The following is a 23581-nucleotide window of genomic DNA, read 5'->3' as shown; positions in this document are numbered from 1 at the left end:
CATGTTCTCGTTCCTTTCTTTTTGGGTTTCATTCACAAGGCTGAAAGATCAAAACCATGAAAAAAACTGTGGTCCCACACAGCATCTCTTAATCAGATAATTTTTGCCCACTAGGGCCCTGACCCCGTTCCATAGAAAATAAGCAGTCACATAGGATGGTATGTGTCGGCTCTTAAAGCATACGCACAATTAAAAATGTGCTCATTCCTTTTGTGAAGTCCCACTTCTGAATCTCACAAGAGCAACATGAGAAAAATCAATACTTATCTGCTGTGAGCATTTGCTTCTGAGCAATCTGTCCTTGTTTTCTTTCTTTTATACACAGGGAAAAAAACAGAAAAATCTGAAAAGTGTTTTCATTTTGTGGAATGCTCAAAAAACTAAGTGCTGTTTGCCTGCAAGGCTAGCAGTAAACGTAAACCACATTCATCTTACATGTTTGAGAGTGTTTGAGTCTTTGTACGAGCTCAGAGCTTACTGTATTCTTTAATTTCAGATCAATCCGTGAAGTTCCTTGCTCTGCTCCTCTAACTATGGTACCAAAAATAACAACATTGTAACACTGTTACTTTCAGTGTGTATTGCAACACTACATATTCAGTGTTCAAATTAACTATCACACGATACAGGCCCATAGTGAACTTAACTGCCCAATGCAGGCTGCATAAGGCACAGACCTTATGTGGTGGAAATGAGATTCTCTCATACTTATCGTCATATGATAGCCATCTGTAATGGTTTATTAGTTTAGGGAGTAATACATCATTTGTAGTTCTTTCTAAATTTCAGTGCTGCCATAAACTTTCTGACTTTTACTACTTCCAGGGTCCATAGACACTTCTTTCATTATCTAGATTACTTCTACTCTGACAATGTTATTGATAATGACATTTAGATATAACCATGAAAAGTAAGTATACAGTAAAAGCTAATTTGTATAAGATATCATTCTTCCTCTGGTTTATTGGACTCTTAAAATATTGCTTAAACATTTGAATGAACAGACTCCAACATATGCAATATAGCATTACAGAACAATTTCTAAATGAGGTAGTTACATTAACCATTAAGCCACCTGAATACTGCATTTATCTGTGCCATCTGGTATGATCTTAATAGGCTACTATTCTTATGCGGCATCATAGAGTAGCAATTCATAAACTGTACTTGTAACCTGAGGATTGCAAGGTTGAACCCTGAATGGGACACTGCAATTGTGCTATTGAGCAGGGTACTTCACCTGAGTTGCTTCAGTGAAGATCCAGCAGTGTAAGTGGGTAATTTGTCAAAATGTAAGTTTCCCTAGTTAACACTGTCTGTTACACAAACTGTATTTTTTTCCATTGCATTATTCTTATGCGAATGATGAATTCTAAATGATAGAGCAGACGCTACACAACCAAGAATTACTTTCCCTGGGAATGTTCTGTTTGTTTGAGCCGTTAGCACTCATTTGTTTGATTCCAGTGAAACACAGCGGCAGTGTGACCTGAACACGGCCGCTTAGAAGATGTTGCTCAGAGACAGGAAGCGACTGAATCCACTTCTGTTTCGCTTGGGAATTTCACGTTCTCCATTTTCCCACCACCTGTGCATTCGCCCCTTTCATTTTTTGCACAGATCTGGGGTTTTCCAGGGACCTCTCTCGCTCTCAAACTCGAGCTGTTTCTGTCCAAGCAAAACCAATCAGGAGAGATATCTGTGAGGGAAGAAAAAAGGATCCTGTTTTTTTAACACACACTCATGTGTAACAGGCCAACAGTAGCTTAATTGTACCCTAACTGAGAAACATTCTCACATTAAGCTATTTGATAACTAATCAAAAATGATCACCTTTATCAAATGACTGCTTTGACAGGTCTAAGTAAACATGCATGAATACTTTCTATATATAAATCCCTTCATGAATAGTAAAAACAAGTAAGATATATGAATGGTTCAAGTTAAGTATATAAATCTTGAGGAGGGCAGTTTAATTTGAGGTGCAGTATACATCCCTTGTCATTTGAGATCAATCTTCGAGAAGCTTTCTCAGATCAGTGCTGGAATTCTTTCACTGTATCAGGTCAGCATAAAGAGACATGGAGACATCCAAAATACATATTTGTTTTTACCTGGAAGACAGAAAACAAAATGTTTTGATCTCATATAAGCATATTTGAACATCAGAACCCCTTGTACTCAACTGTTTAATTGAATAATTCACTATAAAAGAGATTGTCTTTATATACAAAAATAATCTTCATTGTATTTTTCAGTTTATTCCTAATCTATTACTAATAGATCCTCCCAACTGTCAAATCTTTTTGGATGCATCATCAAGGTTGTTGTTTAGTGAAATAATTGATAAATGAGTCAATTGTCCAATATACTTATACCATGTTTTTCATTCAATCAAGGATAGGAAGCTATTAGAATGAAACATACTGATTAAGATCACATTTGATATTTAATATTTCGCTATTGGATTTGATAACATCATAAAGACAGTACATGGATGTTCCATGCAAAACATACTCATATCCCTGCACCTGAGTATCAAGGCTATATAAAAAAATCCATCACATACAATATCCAAAAATGTACACTTTGCAGAGTTAATATTTATGTATTATGTAATATATATATATTTCTCTTTTTTATATTTACACTGAATGTTCCATAACCTTCTTGAAGCACAGACGACACTATGTTTATTTGTTTTCAGCTCGTGCGCATGTCTGTACATTTATTTTCCTGATTGAAATACGGGTTTTAATTAAATTTAAAACGGTAATGGGACGAAGTAATAGACTCGAAGCGAAGACTCTACAGTACTTGTACCATTGTCTCCAAACACAAGCCGAACAAAACACTGGACATGTAACGCCATCAACGATAAAGGAAAATGATTTACGATCACGTTAGAAGAAAATTTAACCTCGGGTGCCGTTTGGTTTGCTATATCAGCTTTACTATCTTATTTCATGCTGTATAGAGCATTCAGACTAGATGAGAGCGGGTCACTTGCAGCGGAGTTAAATTCGCAAACTGGTTGTGGAGGTAAAGCATCACCAACTGTGTGAGTGCCAGTGTGTCCGTATCGCCAGTGCTGTTTTGGGATTTAAACACATTTGATGCACATATGGATATAATCACTTAAGTTGAACCTGTATGAAGCATAAAACACGGGTGTTCCTCTTTCTGATTCATTTAAAATTTTGAGGAGAACAAGGAATCCGACTACAGCATAAACCATATATTTTAACAAATTCATCCTGTGTATCGGCGAGTCGCACAACTCTTCAACTGCGAGAGGGTATAGATATACGAGACTAACTGTAAATTTGCGTGTGGAATACGTGCCCTCTGTAATTAAATTAAAAGTTTAGGCATTTACTTGTTTACTTACCATTGATTGCGCCGTAATAGACGTTTGATTTAAAAGGTAGTCGGTTGCCTGTGAATTGAAAGTAAACATAGACTGAAGGCTATACTAATGACTTCAATAGAAATAAAAACACTAGTCACGCCTTTACAAGTTAAGAACTCCTAAAACGCAAAAAAAGAAAAGAAAAGAAAAAAAAACTGCCTGTACAAAAACACTACCACAAAAACCAACAGCAATAATAATAATAATAATAATAATAATAATAACAATAATAATAATACGTTTTCAAAAAGCACAAATACATACACCCAAATCCTGAACTGGCGGAGAAATATTGGACCCTGAACTTTTCCATGTAGATTTGGGATTTGTATTGGTTAATGATCTACAACCTCTGGAAAATTTCTGAATTCCAGATGTTGAGCATCTTTCCCCGTACTGTCTTGTTCCTTGAGATCTGATTGGCTTTGGACAAAAGCATCAATAGCCCCGCCTCTTTGATTGATGATTTAATTATCCATATAGCAGATAAGTGCGCAAAAAGACAGGAATTATATATATATATATATATATATATATATATATATATATATATAGACTGCGTTTCCTTTCTATGTTGGTGCGGGGGGCACAGGAACTTTACCCAGGGAAAAAAGTGGAAACGACCGTAATCAATTGAAATATGGACCACACCCTTAAACTCAATAAATCGAACGTTTGCAAAAAAAGATAAGTAAATCATGTTAGTCCTAGTTTCATTTTCGTGATATATCCAATGGAAAAATATTTATTTTTCAAATGTTGTGTCACTTTCTCATGCATTCGATTCTTAAAATTACTACTGTTGCAGTGTCCTCCTTAATTAAGCAAGCATAAGATAAAGACCGATAAAAACCAATATATCCAGTGTGAATATTAACCCAGTTCTACATTACAGTGATGCATGAAAAGTACATTTGTGTTACAATAATTTATTGCTGTCCTATAAATAAATGATGGCGTGCAGATTACGAAAGGAGTTGTAAATATACACACGCATTTGCAGATATGAGCTGGGCGGCCGGAACCCCAGATGCTCAGATGCTTGTAAGTAACCAGATATTTCGGCGCTGTTTGTTGATCCTTGGTCTGCGAGGGTCGGTAGTTGCTCCAGCATGATTTCCGTTAGAACCCTTCTTGTCGAAATGGTTGCGGAGGTCGGGAGCCGGAGAGGGAGGGGGTATTCCAACTTTCTTCAAATATTATTCTTGCTTGGACGGCAAGGTAGTCCGGCTCAACTCATTTCTCTCGCATCGTGAGAAAAAAAAAAATGAAACACGTTTTCCCGAGGATGCTCACGTTTGGCGCTCCCCAATTATCCCGCCCAGTGAAGATAGGTGGCGCGTGTTTCAGGGTCCCTGCGCTGCATTACAGAAAAGAAAAAGAAAAAATATCATTATAAGAGGCGTAACACGTCAGTCCGTCCCCAGGTTTGTTTCCTGGAGTGGCTGAAAGAGATCAGTCCTAACCTGCCCAGCAGGAATAACGGTCCTTCCTCCAACTATTTCCCAGGCTTATTATAATTTCTAAAGGATCTCCGTTTTCCCGTCTTTCTATTGCTCCAAAGGGTTTTTTTTTATTCTCAACCGAACTCGTTGAAAAGATAAACGTAAATAATAAGGTAGGTTGATTTTTTTCTATTCTATTTAATAGGCTTTTTTCGTAAATGGTAGCTAACTAGCTAGCTAACTGGCTAAGTTGCTCGCTAACTAACCAATATTGTTAGAGATACATGTCTTTTTGTTTACTTTTTCTGCTATTTAAATTGAGTTTTTAGAATGTACAGTTTTACATCAAAGTTTGTCTACCTGTGCAGGTGAAAGAGGTGCGGTGTGTTCCACGAAAGAAACTGTAGTGGTCTGGGAACTAAACCGCTCTTGATGAAATTCTAGGTAGTCAGCTATCTTTCTGGTCGCAAGATCGCTACTGGAGTTTCATTAGATTATTTTTGCTTTTCACTTGGAGCTGCCCGTAAAGAAAGAAGCGCCCGCTTATTTCCCTTCTGAGAGCCATCAGTTTAGGACAGTAGTTTGTCTGTGCATGTGTTTAACATGTAGCTATTAGATGTAAATATGCTACACAATTTAACATATTCTGCCGGGCAGTTTTAAAGCGAGTTAACCGAGTTTAGTTAGTAGGATGAACATTTTCATTGCACAGGTAGGCTACGTTATACTGGAGCACATGTAAACAGTAGTAACAACTTAGCAATGACAAATATTACATTTTGTCACTGTGTAAATGTACGAAACTACAACTATAATTTAAGTTTTGGCACTTAATATTCCCAGATTCCTTGTAACTGTTGCCCACATTGATGGCCGTGGTTCCATGATTTGTAAGTGTACTGTTTGGTGTTTATGAGTTTTCTTGTGTTCGTTTTCTCAGTCATGGTTCGCTTCGTACTGTAGACTCATCACAAACCCCAAGCCACTAGAATACAAGCAGTTCATAATAAGTTCTTTTATCATACAATTACATTTGTCATCACTGCGTTATATTTATTTGCATGATTTGCCAGTTGAAAACTGATGTAACGATGGCAGCACGAGGAAAGTTTTTGTTTTCCCTTTTTGCTTGCTTTACAATTTAGGCTGTTTTGAGTTTTTTTGTGGTTATTTTGCATGCACTTAGCCAGTATTGGAAAAGATTATAAAAGCACTCATATGACATGGAATTATTTTGCCCATTAAAGCTCCACAATAATTTCATCGAAAATCTAATGAGAGGTTTATCGTGAAAGACAGAACAGACACCAATAATCGTGCATTGTTAAATTTACCTCCGCTGATGAACTTATGTGGAATGCATTTAAATCGGAAATATTTTTAAAGATGAAAGTGATTTTGAGCAGGAGAAAAGGGTGGACTTACAGGGGGTATTTTAGTTAGGCTACATCTGTTTCATCCTTTTACTGCCATGCAAATCCTTGAGACAAACTCTACTACAGAGAGTAACGTAGCATCTTCTGTCAAAAAGGGACCCATTGACATTTCAGAAAAGTAGAAAAATCCTTACTTTGACTGAAAGTCATACTTTCGACGATTAGTATCACTCAACCAGGTTTTAGGCAATGCAAAACAACGAAACGGAATTATTTGACACAAGACAATATTCAACACAGATAACACTACTGTAAAATGTTAAATTCGCTAAAGTTCTATAAAACTCACATTGCATTGTATTAAAAATATGGCAAAAGAGCGAAAGTCTCAGCATAGACACGTCTAGGTGAATAATATTATGGTTAACTTATGCAGAACGTCAAACGACATTTGCATGATTTCATGTAAATAATTTAATCCGCCAACATTAGAGGTTAATTTGGCGCTGCGTGTTTGCATTTTAACTGTAAAACACTGCATATAAGAAGGCATTGTGAATTTTTCTTAATCTTGAGGTATATGGACTAGCTAACGTCAAATCTAGACCCTTGCCTGTGCCTTCCACTTTGTCTCTTTCCTCTCTCTCTCGCTCCTCCGATCAGTTTCATTAAAAGATCGAGTGAAAGAGAAAGATAGCGAACATGTTAAATACTAGTTTTAAGGATACGAGATGAAATTGTTTGGAGCTATTATTTGATGACAGCACCACGAATAATGTTAAATTTGGCGCCCGGTATTTAAATGGGATGTCCCCGTGCCCACATTGTCGCTGTGTTTGGTTGTTAGATATTGAGCCTGCGTGCTGCCGATTCAAGGAGTCGAGTCCATGCGATCTACCGTCTGATCCACGCTTATCAATGAAGCCGGAGATCATGGCGGATGGCCCCAGGTGTAAGAGGCGAAAACAAGCCAACCCCAGAAGAAAAAACGGTAAGAAAAGAAACACGGAAGAATGCGGGGTGAAATGTGTTACGAATTTCTGATTGTCATTTTGTCACCGGCTAACGGGGCGCTCGCCCTTCGCCTGTTGTGCTTCTTCTGCTAGCCAGCCAGACTACGTTTCAATGGGAGTTGACGGGCAGACGCTGCTTAGTTAGCCATGTCGCTAATTGTGTGGAAGGGCTCTTGTTTGTAATTAACTGGTATTTCACCAGGAACTTGTGTGTTTTATGTTTTAAAAGAGACCATTCTTTTCGTTTTGTCACTTGTGAGATCCATGTTCGGGGGAACTTTCAAAAGTTGAATTCTTAGCGGTAGAGTGAAAGAAGGGCTGGCTAAAGCAGTCTGAGAAAAGGCATGTGAAGTCCAAAGTTCAGGACTTGAATAACGGGTCTGCCCCAGAGCTCTATTTCCCACTAGGAAAAACCGTTATGTGACCGTGCGCATGTTGCGCTTTGTCTTGCGTGTAAGTTTAAATAAGTTCTACCTGTAGAGTCTTCTTAATGAGAATTTTTTTTTTTTTTTTGCTCAGAGGTCGCTAACTGGCTAATTCAGTCAATATATCATCGCTACTGTTTCTTTTCACAGTGATTTAGTTAAAGAAGCTAATGCAGCGCATTTATCTTTCATAAACACTTTTTTCAACTACATCAGGATCTCTGTATTGTTGTGTAGGTAACTAGCTAGCTGTCCAGCTAACGTCAGTTGGCGTATATTAACGGTAATGACTTGTAAGTCTCAGATAACTTGCTAACTGTGGAGCTAGCTAGATATCGTATCTGTCCAAACGTGCTCAAACCCATTTTTTAAAAGAACGGGTGCTCGTCTTTGGTTGCTCGGAAATGACCATATGAGACATTGGCTCCCCGGTGACAACTGACAAAGACATGCAATGACTAACGTAAAGAGAAAAAGAAACTATTTTCGGTGGATGCGCGTAAAAACTAGCTAGCTAAGTACACAGGTTTAACAAACGGTCATGTGAAACCAATATATATGCTATGGTGATATAGCATTTTTGTGAAATAGCCTTCATCGTAGTGATGGTTATTGTGTTGATCTGCGTTTTGAAAGTAACCAGCTACTAAACTAGAGAGTTGCGTTAGGTAGGCTATCTGTTAAGCCTGCACTGTCATGAGAGGTGTGTGTGTGCGTGTGTGTGTTTATTTATTTATTTATTTGGGGGGGGGGGGGGGGGGGGGGGGCACTGTTTTATGTCCCGAATCGTAGAGCTGTGGTGTGCTGGATTACCGAGACATACTGGGGACCGACTGGGGAATTCTGCAAGACAGCCGTTGTTTGTTGCCTTCCTTTAGGTGGCATTTACAGGCTCGAAATGCACAGTCCAACTCACACTGTAGTTATGATTATATTGATGCAAAATACGTCTGATCATAGCTAAACGCAGATTTTAATGCTGTTTCTGGATGTCGACAGGTACTAGCAAGATGTTAAGGTAGTTATTTTCTTATAGTTATTTGCATTTTACGAGAACATATTAACCTAACTGAAATGTAAAAGTTAAGCATAACAATGCATTGAAATGCAAGCGAATGTTGTTTTCTTGATTTTTTTTATTCCCTCGAGATGAAGTTCTGTGTTCCCGTCTTCCTTTTTGTCTCGCCTCTTTTCTTTATTAAATGCAGAGTATTGATTTTGAGGAAAGTCGATGCCAGTATAGTTCAGGGGATTTCTGCGCAAAGTAGCTCGAAGCACGTAGCTAACCAGCCAAATAAAAGCTTTGAGTGAAGCAGCCCTGAAGACGCACCAAAGACGCACTGTTTGCAAATTGTATAGTACACGTTCCACCAAGCGGTAAAATGTATTTATTTCAGATTAAAAAAACAAAACACTCGTGTATATATGAAATCTGTTGCGTAAACATATCTTATGCATTCGAAGTTATGAATAATTTCCGTTTGTATTTACTAATGAGAGTCACTGATTAAACGTAAGGCCGCTTATTTTCGATGTTTTTTTTTCTTTTTTTTTTTTTTTGCTTTTATTTTTTTCAGGGCTTTGTAAACATACAGTCGTTTCTATCATTTTCTTTTTAATTTTCGTCCTTGTCGTGCAATGCTTCCTTTGACATTCCCTTCGGGAAAGGCTTGGATTTATCTGACCTGAGTGGATTTCTTGTCTCCCCTGAATTCAAGAAGATGTCTTGTGTTCTAGCAGATAACAATAAATGTGAAGATTCTTATCGTCGTGGTACAAAAAATAACTTGAATTGGGTAAAAAAAAAAGCCTGGAAAAGGGTGCGAAAATGGGGAAATCTGGAAAGTGGACCCGAAACAAAGGAAAGCTGACACGTTTTTGTTCCTGCAGTGAGAAGCGCAATGTATTTAACTTTGAGAAGAATTAAGTCGTTTAAACCGATTTGAGCGCAATGCGTTTAGACGACGAGAACGTAGAAAAGAGAAGGGTATTAATCGTGTGGTTGTTTCTTAATCAGAAAATGACTTTCGTGACCAAATTTGAACGCGGTGCTAGTCACTTGAAAGTTATAATCAATCTCAGAGGATTAGGTCAGGTGGTCAATAGACGCCTGACTGACTTAATAACTTTGTCACACTTTCTCTGAGGGGCTAACAGTGATATCAGTTTCTCATGGATAATATGTAATAGCACGTTACAAATTAATGTTTACAGAATCAAAGGATGGGCCTGTCTGTACTTTGTGGTAACCCCCCACCCGTTTGTTCAGGGCCTCATGTTTTTATGTCATTCTGAAGCAAGCGAGAAGGGACACAGTGCATTAAAGTCTGATCTGTGAAAGTGTGCTACTTGTTCGCCAAATACTGTGTGGAAATGGAGAACACGCATACTGTATATACCCTGTTTTAACTATTTCACACCCACACATAGTTTATTACAGAAAACATGTTGGATTTCATACTGCGCTTGGACTTACATGCCATCTGCAGTGTGTTTTTTCCCCTCTTTTCAAAGTATATTAAACGTATCCGTCCCCTTGCGCCCTGCTTCCTCACCTCCACCCTTTCTTCAGAACCCGAGAAAAGGTTGCTCTCAGTTCTGTGTGTGAAACTTGATACCAGCAGCCTGGCAGCTCTGTTGTAGCCCCCCCCCGCCTCCTTCCAGGTGTTGTGAGTTACATCCAGCTGTGAGCATTTGGGGGCTGTTTGTAAGTACAGCTGTTGGAGTGCTCGCCAGAGCTTGTGTCTTTAAAGCCTTCCGTCAACTGAAGAGTTCTTTTTTAACTTGCCACACAACTTTTTCTTTTTTGATGGTTACTGCAGTAGAGTTTTGTTATCCGTTTTTCATTAAGGATATTATGAAATAGTGTCCTTGTATTGATGGGTGTCAGCATCAGACTGTAGTTTCAGGTGCAGCCTCATTGTATGTACTGTACCTTTATTATTTGCAGCTGTTTTGACGAGTGTCGTTTTGAAAACGGAACGTGGTTGTGGTATTTTTACCTTTTAATTGGTATCTTTTTGTCTTTCTGAAACTAGTGGCTCATGAAATGAATGCTTAATATGTCAACAAGTAACAGATCTTTTGAATGTAGAGAATGTGATTTGTATGTCAAGTTACTGTGAAGTTTTCTGTACGAGATGCATTTTTTTCTTTTCTTCTTTTTTTAAGATTTCCTGTTGCTCAAAGAGCTGTTCCTTTTCAGTCAGCACAAAGCCATTCAATACGAGATGTTCCCACTGGAGTATATTGATTACATAATTTAAGGTAGGAAAAAAAGCCAGCTTCTCTTTGGCTCCAGGAATTTAATACAATGCCGTGAATGTGGCTATAAAAGCCCTGTGCATTCACGCTAAAGGTAGAAAGCGGGGCCTGCTAATTCTTTGGCTGTGGCCACGCTTTCAGGCCAAACAATGGCAGATTCCTTCCAGTCTAAACATTTTGTGCATCTCTATTATCCATTTGCTTTTAAGGTGCATTTTCTCTCCCTGTGTGGAGAAAAGCCCCCCCTGCTCCCCCCGCCCGCCTTCACCCCCTTTTTTCCATGGGTTTCTCATCCCAAAGGTAGACAGCGTTTTGTGACCGTTGCAGGCAGAATAAAAAGGGGCGAGCAGGTCTGCGGCGCTCACAGACAATTGATTGTCAGTCGTAATGCATTTCATTTACATGTTTATAACGTCAATAGTGCCGGGGTGTCCACTGTACCATTCAAGCCTCCATTCCCACAAGGGTGCAATTGTCTGCAACGCTAAAGCAGACACCTTTGCCTGTGGTTGTGCGTATGTGTGTATATGTATATATATTATATATATATATATATATATATGTATATATATATAAAAAATAAAATTACATAACGGAAAATTTGGGGAGGGATTATAGTGTTTAAGCAAATGAAGTAATATGAGGAATGTTTGAAGAATATTTCAGTATGTTCAGTTTGGCACTGAACTGGTCAGTGCCTTGCTGAGAAAAAAAAATGTTACTATTGAACAAAAGGGTTATAATAGTGTTTTGGTCAGGCTTGCAGTGGCATCTGGTAATGGCAGCATGACACTTTGGTGATGGTATGGATGCTGGGATCACAGTTTTCAATGAAACGCTTTAGCAGTAATGGCCTGGTACCCGATGTTGCATGTCTGACTTAGAGCCCTTTTTCGTCTTTCTCAGTCATTTTCTTGGGCCTTCGATGTTTTGGTCCTGGTGTTTGAAGTTTTGTCATGGTAGCGTGAATTTCTGACGAAAAGATGATTTTTTTCTGTTTTTTTTCATGCACTGTTGGAGGGTTGTGTTTGAGCACACGGATTGCAAGAATGTGACCAGAACCGATTGCTGTTATTTACACAGTTGCTTAGCTTAAAGCAATGTGTGACATTTACCGTGTGGCAATCCAGCTGCACATACTATGCTATTGGTGTTTGTGTGCTCCTGTTTATCAGAACTGTGTACAGTTATAAGTCTTCCTCTGTGCAGTGGACCCTGTGGATCATGTGCTGATTCCTAAATTATTCATATTGACCTGTAGCTCCAGAGTCAATTTTATGAGATCCATCAGCAGGTGTGGTGTACAATTTTTTCCCCCAATGTTTGGAGTAAGTGTGTCTCAAAGAATACGGTTGCAGTTTTATTCATGATTGCTTTCGTTTCACAAAAAATACCATAATATTATGCAGCATACTTATTAGAGCCTGGTTGGTCAATGTTAATTTCAATATTTCACACCAAAGCAAGATCTTAAACAGATGGTTGCTGAGTGTCAGAACAATTACAGCTCCAGTATGATTTGAATTCCCAGCAAGAGAAGGGCCTAAGAAAATGACGTTCTTGAACTGCCGAGTGAAAAAACGCTCACTGCGGAATCTTAAATCCCAACAAAGAGAGTGGTGCAGTCGGGCCCTCAAGTGTGGAGGCGTACGACTCAGAGTGAAATCGCACAGCAAAGCTTCCTGAATTTCTTGTTCGGACAGTAACGCCTTTGGTAAATTTAAAAAAGCTGACATGGAATTGTGACGTGTTAACTTTTTCAGTCGATAGCATTTCAAGCCTGGCTCCAATGTTTCATGCAGCCAAATAATTAGCTGATTCAAACAATTCAACACTTTTGCACAACGTTACAGATGTGACATTCACATAACAAATTACACATAACACATTACAAATAAAAATATCTCATTCTCTTACACTTTTAATTCTGTTTCCTTATTTTTTTCCCCTTTTTCCATGCCTGGGAAGACACAAGAACACACACACACACACACACACACATATGCACACACACACATACACGTGCACACACACACACACACACACACACACATACACCCAGCCAGGACTGTGCGCGCTGAACCCCTGACACCACGGTCTTTGGAATGCCTTAGGTGTGATTTCACTTTCGCTCACATCAATGCTGACCTGAATGCCTTTCATATCTGATCCGCCGTGTCTCCCCCAGTAAACATCCCCCGAGGGCTGAACAAAGAAAGGAGCTCTTCTCCTTCTTAATCACAATTCAGCCCTTTCACGGCCAGCAGGCTCCATTTGCATTCAGCATCAGAAAGCCCCAGATGAAAAGAGGGAGAGAAGGCGAGAGCGAGAGAGAGAGAGGGAGAGAGAGGCAGAACAATAATAATAAAAAAGTCAGGAGGGTGGGTGGTGAGGAAAATAACTTGAGGTGTTTGTGGCTGTTTGTGGGGCGTCCCCTGGTTACAGGCCTTATATAGCCCCTGCGTGGCCTGGGCCAGGCCCTCCTGACGGCCAGATAGGGTTTCAACATGGCCCGTCTGTACTATTCACGGTCTGAGGAAAGACGTGTCCGAGAGGAATCGGACTACACCGAGGAGTCTGCAGTTGTTCTGGGGGCAGGTGTTTGTGTGTGCGTGATCACATGTGTTTTTTGTTTTTAAGCAGGAGCTGGAAACTGCCGTCGCCTTTTTTATTTGTAGGATTTGGAGTTTGTGCATCGCCGAAGGATTCCTGGTGCAGCGTGTGTGAGCTCATGCACGCGTCTGTAGTTTTGTAGTCCAGTCCTCTACAATTCAAGGAATAATTACAACTGCTTAGAATCAAAGCATAAAAAGATGGCTTGAATGTCCATCCACTTTCTTTTACTCTTTAATTTTTATTATTTAGTTGCAAAAGTATATTTTATGTTATTCAGTATGTAACTTATTTTTTATGGTAGCGTTCCCTTGTGTTTGTTAAGCACCAAAAGTAGGCTCGCTTCTTGTTGAACAGTTGCCAGAAATATCGTTTGTGTTGCACTTTGCAGGGGACAGCCCATGGCCGCTGAGTTTCAGTACGGATCCAGGGGCCGTGTAAAAGGAGGACTCCTCTCGCTTAGGTCGTTCACTGAGCACTCTCGTTTGTTTTTTTTTCTTGCAAGACAGAGACCTGAAATCACATCCGATTTCCCAGAAGCTCAAGACGAGTCCTGTGGCTCTCCCAGAAGTTTTGTTTTGCCTGTGATCAGAATTAGATATGGCTGAAGTTCTAACAACAAACGCCCGCTCTAGTAAGCTGATTGGCCAGATGTCTTCATTGTGCGAGATCCCTTTCTCTCCCCTTTAAACCAGTCGAGAATCGCTTATGCAAATCCAAGGTAAGGCTGGGAAAGGGGGATGCTGCAACTTTAGTAGTATCATGTGATATGAATTCCAGATCCCCCCCCCCCGGGCCAACCCCCAGAACTTTTTGCTAAGAAAAAGGATTACATTATCTGTACACCTTCCCCCCCGCCTCCCCATCAACCCCTACCCCCCCCCCCCCCGCACAAGCTGTGAAGGATTTAGGCAGATTTACTTCAGCAAACACCTTTGGACACTGGGGAAAAGTAGGGGTCTGTTTGGAAAAGGAGCCTTTTGTTCTGAGAGGTGCGGGGATAATGGTGTACTAGGCAGCCATGATATTAGCCCTTGCTCCCATGCCAGCAGAACTGGTTAACTCTTTGTGCGCTTGCTCGCTTGCTGGGAGAGGCCTTGCCTCCCTTACTGTGTCTCCCTGGATCCCTTTGTCACCAGGCCTTTAACCCTTTCAACTGTGTGAGCGTGTCTGATCACGGAGAGTTGCAGGAATTAGAGGGTGTTGCTTGAGAGATCAGAAGTTTTCTCTGATTGTTCTGTGGGTTTGTTTCATTTTTTGCTTTAGTCTGTCTTGCTGTTACGTTCAAAGGAGCCAGTTTTGATTTAAAACTGCACATTGGCCCCATTTGAAGAGGAGAAGCCAGAGTGTTGGGCTGATGGTAGGACTGGAGTGGCTGTGCAGTGCTTTTATTCTCAGTAACCAGAGCAAAACCTGTACCCCCATCTCTTCCCATATCCTCAACATCTGTCACGGCTGAGTGCCAGGAAGTGCCACCAGGTGGGCTAAATTTTGGGTAGCTAACAGAACTGTATAATTCACATAGTGGTGAGACCTCACTCTCTCTGACGCACTACAGATATAGCTGGAATGCCATGGTGCCCTCACATTCAAAGCAAAAGAGATATTTCTGTTTTGGAAACTTAAGCCACTCACCAGATCAGATCCAGTTATGACTGTTTCGGGAAACGCCTGTGAAGTACCTAATGATGATTTCAGATCAAGTACATAATATAAGGGAAAGCTTAGAGAGTGTCCCTTCAAAAAAGTTGTATGCCAGTGAGCGTGAGTGTGTGTTGTCTCAGCTGTGGTAGCTGGTCTAAGGTAGGAGAGTGATGTGGGGAAGTGAAGGAGTGACCACATTAAAGGTGTCAGCCACATGCTCTGCCGTGTGTCAGGCTGGAAGCCTCTCTGCCACTCTGTTCTTGTGATATGACAGTTCATATCTCCTTCCCTGTATAGTGACACGCTCTCCGCCTGTGTCGTGTCGCAGCACTTCAGTTCACCGTGTAGGTATTCACAGTCTTGTGTTTTTGTGCTCTTTTCTTTTAACTGTGTCAGACAATCAAACGCGGAAATTTCAGCATCTGCTTGCGAGGAATAGCATTTGATCATTTGAGGCTGTGTATGGCCTGTTTGCATCATACAGTGAACGGTCAGCATTTGTAATGGACTCAAGGGGAAAAAAAAAACACACACACATGCACCCAGTTTTCTTTGGTAGAAAGTGGGCTGCCTTTATTGCTACAGTATTTTTGTCTCATTTCTGCTTTAAAACACAAGCTGATTAATACAACATCCTCAAGCGTCAACTTTTTACAAACCCTATGTTTCTTTTCCATGGAGGTAGGTGGGTTTTTGTTATATAAATGTCCACTCGTTTGTTTCACTCCTGCAGTCAAATTTTGCATGTTCCATCGCAGGGCTCTTTCTGTGTGGCAGCTGAAGTGCCCCCGGGTCTCAGTAATGCTCATTTAGTGCCCCAGCAGAGTCAGATCCATCCCCCCCCCCCCCCCACTCCCCACTCCCCACCCCCCACCCCACTACTCCCCTCCACGATCACTGCTGCAAATCATAACGTTGCATCATTCAAGGTGGTTTGAATGGCGTTTTTCTCTCTTGGCATGTGTGTGTTTTCCTCATGACTTGGTACGGTGTGCGTCCGTGACATTTGTGCTGCCTCGTTCCCCCCGTAGCCTAAACGGCACGGATTTCACAAGGTCAGTAATGAGAGAGATCAGCGGGGAGCGGACATCTAAGGAACGGGGATGGCGCTCGGTGGTGCCATCAGAGGCGAACATGGCGCAACGGCACCCAAAAAAAAGCCTTGGAAGGATTCCGCAGTTTGCCTTTGATGAAAGACGGAAATTTGAGCCTGTTCGCTAAGTTGTTAGTGTTGTGCGAATGACAAAATTGTAAAATAATGAGGGTTGCGACTGTGTTTTAGATATTTTCTTGCCTCGCCTTGTCATTTTTTTCCCTTTTCTCTATGACTTGTATTATTCTTTTAAGGAAAAATACATTTAAAAAAACTTATTAAAATAAATTAAAACAAGTCATGCAGGGAAAAAATTTATCTTGTACTTTAAAATAAAGAGATGTTAAATGTAGTCTTTGGTTTTGCCAGCATGCACATCTCAGCAATCCCAGAACACACACACACACACACACACACACGCACATATGCTCACTTTGATGTGTGTGTGATTGTCGGTTGGAAGAGCACTTCTGGCAAGGTCACAGACACATGGAACAATCAATAACAGATCGGCAGATTAAGGTATCATGACATCTGGAAATCTAGGCCCCTGTTCACATATGGATGAATACCTCCCGCAGTGGAGGCTATTGGCATCACTCGGAGCCAGTGTGTGCGTTACCTCATCACAGCCCTTTGTCATAATTTCATTGTTTTGTCCATAACCTTTGCTGAAGAGCTTTTTCCCATCACCCCCAGCTTGTTTCTGGGAAAAAAAGGGGAGAACAGGCTTTGTCTGATTTGGTTTACGTCCGCAGTCCCTGAGTGTGCGAGGAGACAATCTGAGATGTGATGTTTAGGTAATTGGAGTCGATTGCTGAGGAGATTCCATCATCCGCAGCGCCGCGAGTTCTTAGTCACCTTAGCGCCTTCAGCGCATCCGTGATCAAACGGCTCCTGGCTGAGCGTTGCCAGCGAGAGAGGAAATCGTTGTAATTGCATTTGCCGTGTTATTCAAACATTCGTTTAACCTGAGGTAAGCGTGAGCCCAAAACCTGTCTGTCTATCGGAAGAGCTGCCAACCGCTGCTGGAACGGAGGAGGAAAATCCCTTTTTTTCCCCGCCTCTGTGGAGTCAGCTGTAGAGTTGTACGTCTGTGCGGCGCATGGACCGGACTTGCCTCCCTTAAAGAGAAAAATGAAAAACCTCACAGGCGTAAACTGACAGGCTAACAGGCTCTGACCGGAGAGGGAGCTTCCTCGAACGTCCCGTGTCCTGCCTCTGCCAAACTCTAATGTCAGATGAGCACTTCCCCAGACTGTCCGAGGAGGGGGGATAATCATGAGGCCAGTCTCTGTTGAGCCCCAGCAACTGGCCCTAACCTGCAGTCACTATGGTGCTGCGTCCCCATTAGTTGCTGTTCTCAGCCCAGTGGAGAGTGCCTGCTTATCAGTGACCTGTCTCGTTCTGACACTTCAGAGCTACACCTAATGCTGTCTCATAGGTCTTATGTTTGTTATTCTTATTGCCAAGGTATCAGCATTGCGAAACCTCTCAAACCCTTGTGCTCATTCCGTTACAGAGGACGATCATGTTTTGTGTATTAGAACGCCGTTTTCCACGAGTGGCTGAGAGATATACAGTCAGAAAATACTGCCGCACTGGACGTTTTTGGCTGTGGTGGTTCAGCTCTTGACACAGATATACAGTCAAGCCCCTGTTACCTCTAGGTTGCATTATACAAAAGTGTGATGTACAGTGGAGCAAGGTGTTTTCCCACAGAAACAGTTCTCGACAAATGTCCAGGACCATTTGACACATCTAAAAACCCCATACACGCGGACTACCGGACATACACACTAACACAAGGAAAAATGTACATTTGAAACACACTGTTGTAGTTTTAAAAACATACAAACTGTGTAAAATTTTCTCACTACCGTTGTGGTGACACATTTCCAGACAACACACAAAAGACTAAACACTAAACTTTCCGCTCATAGTTAACGTGATGGCCTAGATTAATAGTCGTTAATATCGCTGCACAAACGCACATAGCGGAGCAAGCTGGGAGGAAGGGAGAGTGACGCCCAATCCCAAGGGCCAAACTTGTTCCACCAATCAGAACTCTTGCTTAATAAATTATAGATATGTGCATGTGAAATGACGCATGTAGGTGAGACTCAGTGCGGGGAGGAGGTTTAGATACTTAATCATAAGGTTTATCTAATTGACCTTCACAGATGGAAGACCAGGGTGTGTGAGTACTTGGTTAGAAGAATGTGGGTGGGGGAAAGCCCTCTTTAAATGTTTTTTTTGTGTGGTTGTTCAATGTTAAATAAGGTGTATCCTGATAAAAAAGGAGATCTGAATATTTTGGCATGCTCTGTTTCCCTCTGCGTGTCAATCAAAGATTTTGAAGAGGTGCGGCCTTGGATTTTCATCTTTTGTGTTCCTTAGACACTGGCAATCACAGAATTAGTCATATATTACAGTTCCTGTTTTAGAGGGGCTCCTCCTTTAGGTGGGCGGGGAGGAGAGCCCCTGACTAATTAGAGGGATGAAATATTGATGCCACCTTTGTTTCGTCGGTGTCACAAACGAGGCAGCTGTGTTTATCGTCCCCTCCGCCTCAGCATTGCGGCGTAACGGCAGGCCAGTACGTCTGCAATCAGTGCTCGCAGTGACAGTGACAATTTCTGAGGGACGGTGAGCAGAAGGGGGGGGGGGCGCCACGCGCGTGAAGGCGTCCTCCCAGCCACGGCATGGCCCGCACGCCCCCCCCCCCCCCTTTCTCTTTTTAACCTTGTTGTGTTTTTCTCCTCCGGCACAGAGGTTACCTTTTTTCCCGCGATGCCAAATCGACTTGACATAACTGTTCATCAGCCGCAGCGGTCCCCCCCTCGGGCGCTTACATCGCATCAGCCCAGTCAAGCTTCAAGCTGGAATTGGCAGGCCAGAACCTGACAGAGCAGGGGGGACCGGGGGAGAGAGGCAGCGGGCAAGCCAGCTGACACGGGCGAGGCCGGTCAGGGTGGGACGAGGCAGAAAGAGGGAGAGGGGGAGAGAGAGGGCGGGACGGGCTCTGAGCGGGCATGAGGCCGCCAGGACAGCGGGCGTAAAGTTAGGCAGCTGGAGGAAGGGTAGGGCTGTGTGTGCCCGTTTCGGTTTGTTCCGCCAGCACCCTTTTGATCCCCTTGGTTGGTAGGCCTTCGAAAGCGAAAGTCTGCCCCCCCCCCCTCTGCCCGGCTATTGGGGGGATGGTGGCTCGCCTGCTGTTTGTTGTCGGGGCATGTCAACAGTATTGACTGGAAAAAAAAAATAGTTTGGCGCAGTAGATGACTTTGCTTTGGCTCAAAACAACTCGGCAAGTCAGGCAGCGGATATTGAGTGGCCGCATTTCCAGAGACACTTCCCACAAAAAAAAATTCCCAGACTCCTCCCCTGTGGTGTACCCAGGATCACTCCCCTCTACAGTGTCCTATACCTGTCACAGTGCCATATATCTATAATAATATACCTGTTATCCATCGTAAAAAACACATTTCAGTAAACCAAGATTAGTCAAATGAAACATGACTAGGTCGGGTCGGTGGAGGATGTTATTTTTGCAAACATATTTGCTTACGCCGCTTAAGAGAACGAACGCTAAGCCCTCCCGCGATGAAAGTTTCAGCGGGTCCCTGCTCCCATTCTGTCGGCGCGGGCTTACAAGGCAGTCTAAAAACGCTCCGTGAGACACGGAAAATCCCTTCAGAGCAAGGCCTCTTAATGTGCGTGCTTAATAAAGACCCTCATCCCCTCCTGTGTGCGCTCTTGCTTCCTGCCTGCTTACTTTCTCATCTCTTTTCTTTCATATGCAAGGTTATTAAAAAAAGGGAGCGTTTGCCTGTTTAGCAGCCGCAGACCCCTGGCGAAGTATGACATGCTAAATGTACGTGTGTGTGTGTGTGTGTATGTGTTTGTGTGTGCGTGTGCGTGTATGTGTGTGTGTGTGTGTGTTTTCCCCGGCTCCTCTCGCAGCTGTGCATGTGACAGGCACTGCCTGGCAGGTTGATGCGCGGCCCGACAGGCAGGGCTGAGTTAAAGTGGTGTGACGACGGAGTTTTGTTAAGCCGGGAACAAAGCGACAGAGAGGCTGGGCTGCTATTGTGCGCGCGCGTATTGGCCTTGTCACAGCTCTGCTGAATTTAATACTCTGTTTATTTGCAGCCTTCAGAGCTAATATTCAGAGGGGGGTGCTCTTTTTTACAGGGGAAAAAAAAAATCCACATAGGTGTATACATAAAAAATTGCTGGAAGGCCTCTTGAGTCTCTGGTGAAACAAGTCAGTAAGGACTGGTTTGAATATTCTTTTTTCATTGTCTGCACTCTGAGCAATTTCATTGTTCCCTAAGGTTCCTTCCAGTCAGGTTTTCTCTTTTAGTTTTATACAGGTCAGTGTATCAGTTTTTTTTTTTTTCAGCTGTGGCCAGCTTGAAAGATAAAGACAGCTGTGTCCCGCAGAGCTGGCGCAGCTACACACTAAATGAAACCTTTTTCCTTTTCTTGCAGCAGAACTAAAACTAACATGCAGTACCATTTTATACACGTTGACCTACAGTGTAATAACACATTGCTTTTTTTTTGGAGAAGCAAAAAAAGCATTTCTTAGATTCTTGCACGCCTTCAAAGTTCTTTCTGCCCGCAGTCCACACACTAAGGCCTGTTCGAGTGCTCCTGTACTTTGACTGTGAGAAGCCTCATGTGTTGTCTGTGTTTAATCTCGCCTGTGTTTGCTGTGAGATTAGCTAGCCCCGCGGCTGGGCTAAGGTAGCCATGGTGAGAGCCTCCCGCTATCGAGGAATGCTGGCCAGGTCAGGGTGGGAGGCCTACAGGGGGTCTGGCAGCTGGTGGAGCTCCTGCCTACGCAGGTACTTCTTTTATCATCACATATCAAAGATTCACTCCAAATAAAGCTTTAGCTACATCTGTGGCAATTCAAAAGGCTTGCAATGTGGAGGTTGTAATTGCACGGTTTATGTGAAACTAACCAAAGAGACATTTATCACCAGGTTCTCTTTAAGTGTAAAGATCACAGTTTTTACTTAACATGCATATTCCGTACAGATTGTACATCCTCTTTTTTGGTCTGTATGAAAAAAAAAAAAACTTAAACATTTTCATCAGTCATAGCAGAGGTTAACACCTTATGTTCACATCACTAGACCACGGAAATTAATTAACCCATTCATAATCACGCAGATCTGGCGGAGTTGAGTTCTTGCTTTGGTGAATGGCAATTATGCTAATAATGTTGCATTATCATTAGAAGCTGTGCCTTTTTCTAATATAATTTGCAATGTGTTTTCTTAAAATACTGTTGTATGGTTCACATCATGTCTTCTACTCGGGGGTATTTCAGGTATCATCAGGTGCTGAGAGATGCAGATCAGAGATTCCACAGTTCATTCATAAATATGTTCGGTGGTTATCAAATATTGCCATTAATTTTTCGCTTATCCAGGATTAAATAGGAGGTAATAATAGAAGCCATAGCGGGAGTCATTATGATTTGGATATATAGCGGTAATTACAGGGTTAACAAAATCAAACCATTTGTAAACAGGCAGCCAGTCCAAAACATGATTTCCTGTAAAGCAATTACGAAATTACAACAGATAGATGTACTCCTTCTGTATTTATGCAATCAACATAACAAAGCAACGATACAATTTAATGTGCAAAAATCATCATTCATCTGCATTATAATTGTTTCTTTTTCACATCTACAGGGGTGGATTAATTAAAATTGTGATTAAATCCTGTCGCTCTGCCTAAGACATCTTCCCCTAAACAGGTGGTAGGGAATTTAAAAGTAGAGCGGGGGAAAAAAAAAAGATAAAGTAATTAGAAGTGGAAATTGAGAAATTGCCTGAACGAGTCGGTGTTAATTTCAGTCGCAGATTGGGTCGTTTGTAAACGGAGCTTGGTGGCGATTGGGCACGTCGCTGCTCGTCCCGCCGCTCTCCACCTCTCCCGCGCGAGCCTGAACGTTTGGAAAAAGGCAGTTTCGGTATTCAGTTTTCCCACTCCGCTACGCAGCTACTTGCAAAATGAGCTGTGGAGGTAGGGGGCATGTCACGACTTACGTGAGTATTCTCTCACATCTATGGCTATGCCACGCGGGTCAATATTTTAGGAAGGATGAGACAGGGTTCAGCACTGAAACGACATTCATGGCCATCCCAGGAGTTTACCTGACATCTGACATTTAACACATATGCAATCTCAGCGTTTTTTTTTCCCTAAAAAGCCAGTAAGCATTTGTAATTGAACCTCTGGGACAGTATTTATAGGGACATGCCAGCCCCACACAGTGGATGTCACAAAGCCAGCTTACAAATGCTTGCTATGTCCAATCAAGCACTTTCCCTGGGTGTTGTTTAGTAACAGAGTTGCCCTAGGGGTCTTCTGAGGTGAGAGCGTCAGGTCATTCTGTCTGAGCCGTACCTCTTTTTTTTAATCAGTTCCTCTGCCCGTGGCCTTGGCTGCCATCAGCGCCCTGTCACATTTTCTGGATAATTCACCGGGAGGCCAGCAGAGACACGTCAATGGCCCGCGCTTCCAAACGTATCGTGTTTTAATTAACGATGAGTTCATCATCTGACTGTCCTGATTAAGTCAGCGCCCGGCGTAAGATTGAGCCAAATGTTTCAGACTTCAAAGAAGATTCCGTTAATACAGACCAGGACATGCGATCATCCCGACTGGTTTTTTATAAATTTTCTTATTTTTCGATGTGCCGTGCCATGCCCTTACCCCTTTGTAGATCAGAATATAGATTTGCAGTTTTATTTTTACAGAATATTAGTGAAAAATTCTATTTAATGATAAATAAATAAGCCAGGTGCATTTGGGAAGTGTAGTGATGTTTATATTTTGTATTAGGCTTTACCTCAACCTTATCAGCATGAGTATTTTATAATGGTGATAACTCAGACTATTGGCACAGCTAACAGCAAGAAGGTGCCTTTAAAAGGGAGAGATATGAATTCAATGGAGCAACAGATGTGTGCAGACTCAACTTGTTCCGAGTTACCACTTTTTTAGCAAGTAAGCAAGCAACCGGACCACTTGTCTTGGCCACGTCTCCTTTGAGGATGAACACTCTGCAAGGGGGCTGACTTGAAATTAGGGCCTGTTATATTTGAGCGGAGATAAAAGCATAGTTTTGCACACTGTCCATGTTAAATCTGCCTGTGTTTATTTGTGTGTCAGATGTAATAGAATTTAGACTGAAGACAGGAGCCACGGTCCATGTGTTGGTAGCGGGCCCCAGGATGCCAGACAGCCTGCATGTAATGTTATTACGTT

General features: G+C 42.0%; 1 protein-coding gene and 1 long non-coding RNA gene across 6 annotated transcripts in view; one reads left to right on the top strand and one right to left on the bottom strand.

Annotated features, from left to right (window-relative positions):
- Window positions 1-523: 523 nt before the first annotated feature.
- Window positions 524-5379, bottom strand: LOC118788730. Its single transcript, XR_005005430.1, has 4 exons — window positions 5218-5379; window positions 4406-4772; window positions 3392-3439; window positions 524-2114 (listed from the first exon to the last, which is right to left on the bottom strand). It is a non-coding gene; the product is annotated as an uncharacterized LOC118788730 (long non-coding RNA).
- Window positions 4955-23581, top strand: part of LOC118788728 (zinc finger E-box-binding homeobox 2-like) — a 76274-nt gene continuing 57647 nt past the window's right edge. For 4 of the 5 annotated variants that reach the window (XM_036544764.1, XM_036544761.1, XM_036544763.1 and 1 more), the window contains exons 1-3: window positions 4955-5030; window positions 5701-5747; window positions 7081-7224. In XM_036544764.1, coding sequence (XP_036400657.1) covers window positions 5741-5747; window positions 7081-7224 — 151 coding nt within the window. In that variant the 5' untranslated portion in view covers window positions 4955-5030; window positions 5701-5740. The remainder of the gene's footprint in view (window positions 5031-5700; window positions 5748-7080; window positions 7225-23581) is intronic. The other variant, XM_036544762.1, reaches the window with a different exon arrangement.

Source organism: Megalops cyprinoides, chromosome 14 (genome assembly GCF_013368585.1).
Source record: "Megalops cyprinoides isolate fMegCyp1 chromosome 14, fMegCyp1.pri, whole genome shotgun sequence".
Taxonomy (NCBI): Eukaryota; Metazoa; Chordata; class Actinopteri; order Elopiformes; family Megalopidae; genus Megalops; species Megalops cyprinoides.
The sequence above is the reverse complement of the archived record's forward strand: the minus strand, read 5'-3'. Positions and strand labels throughout refer to the sequence as shown.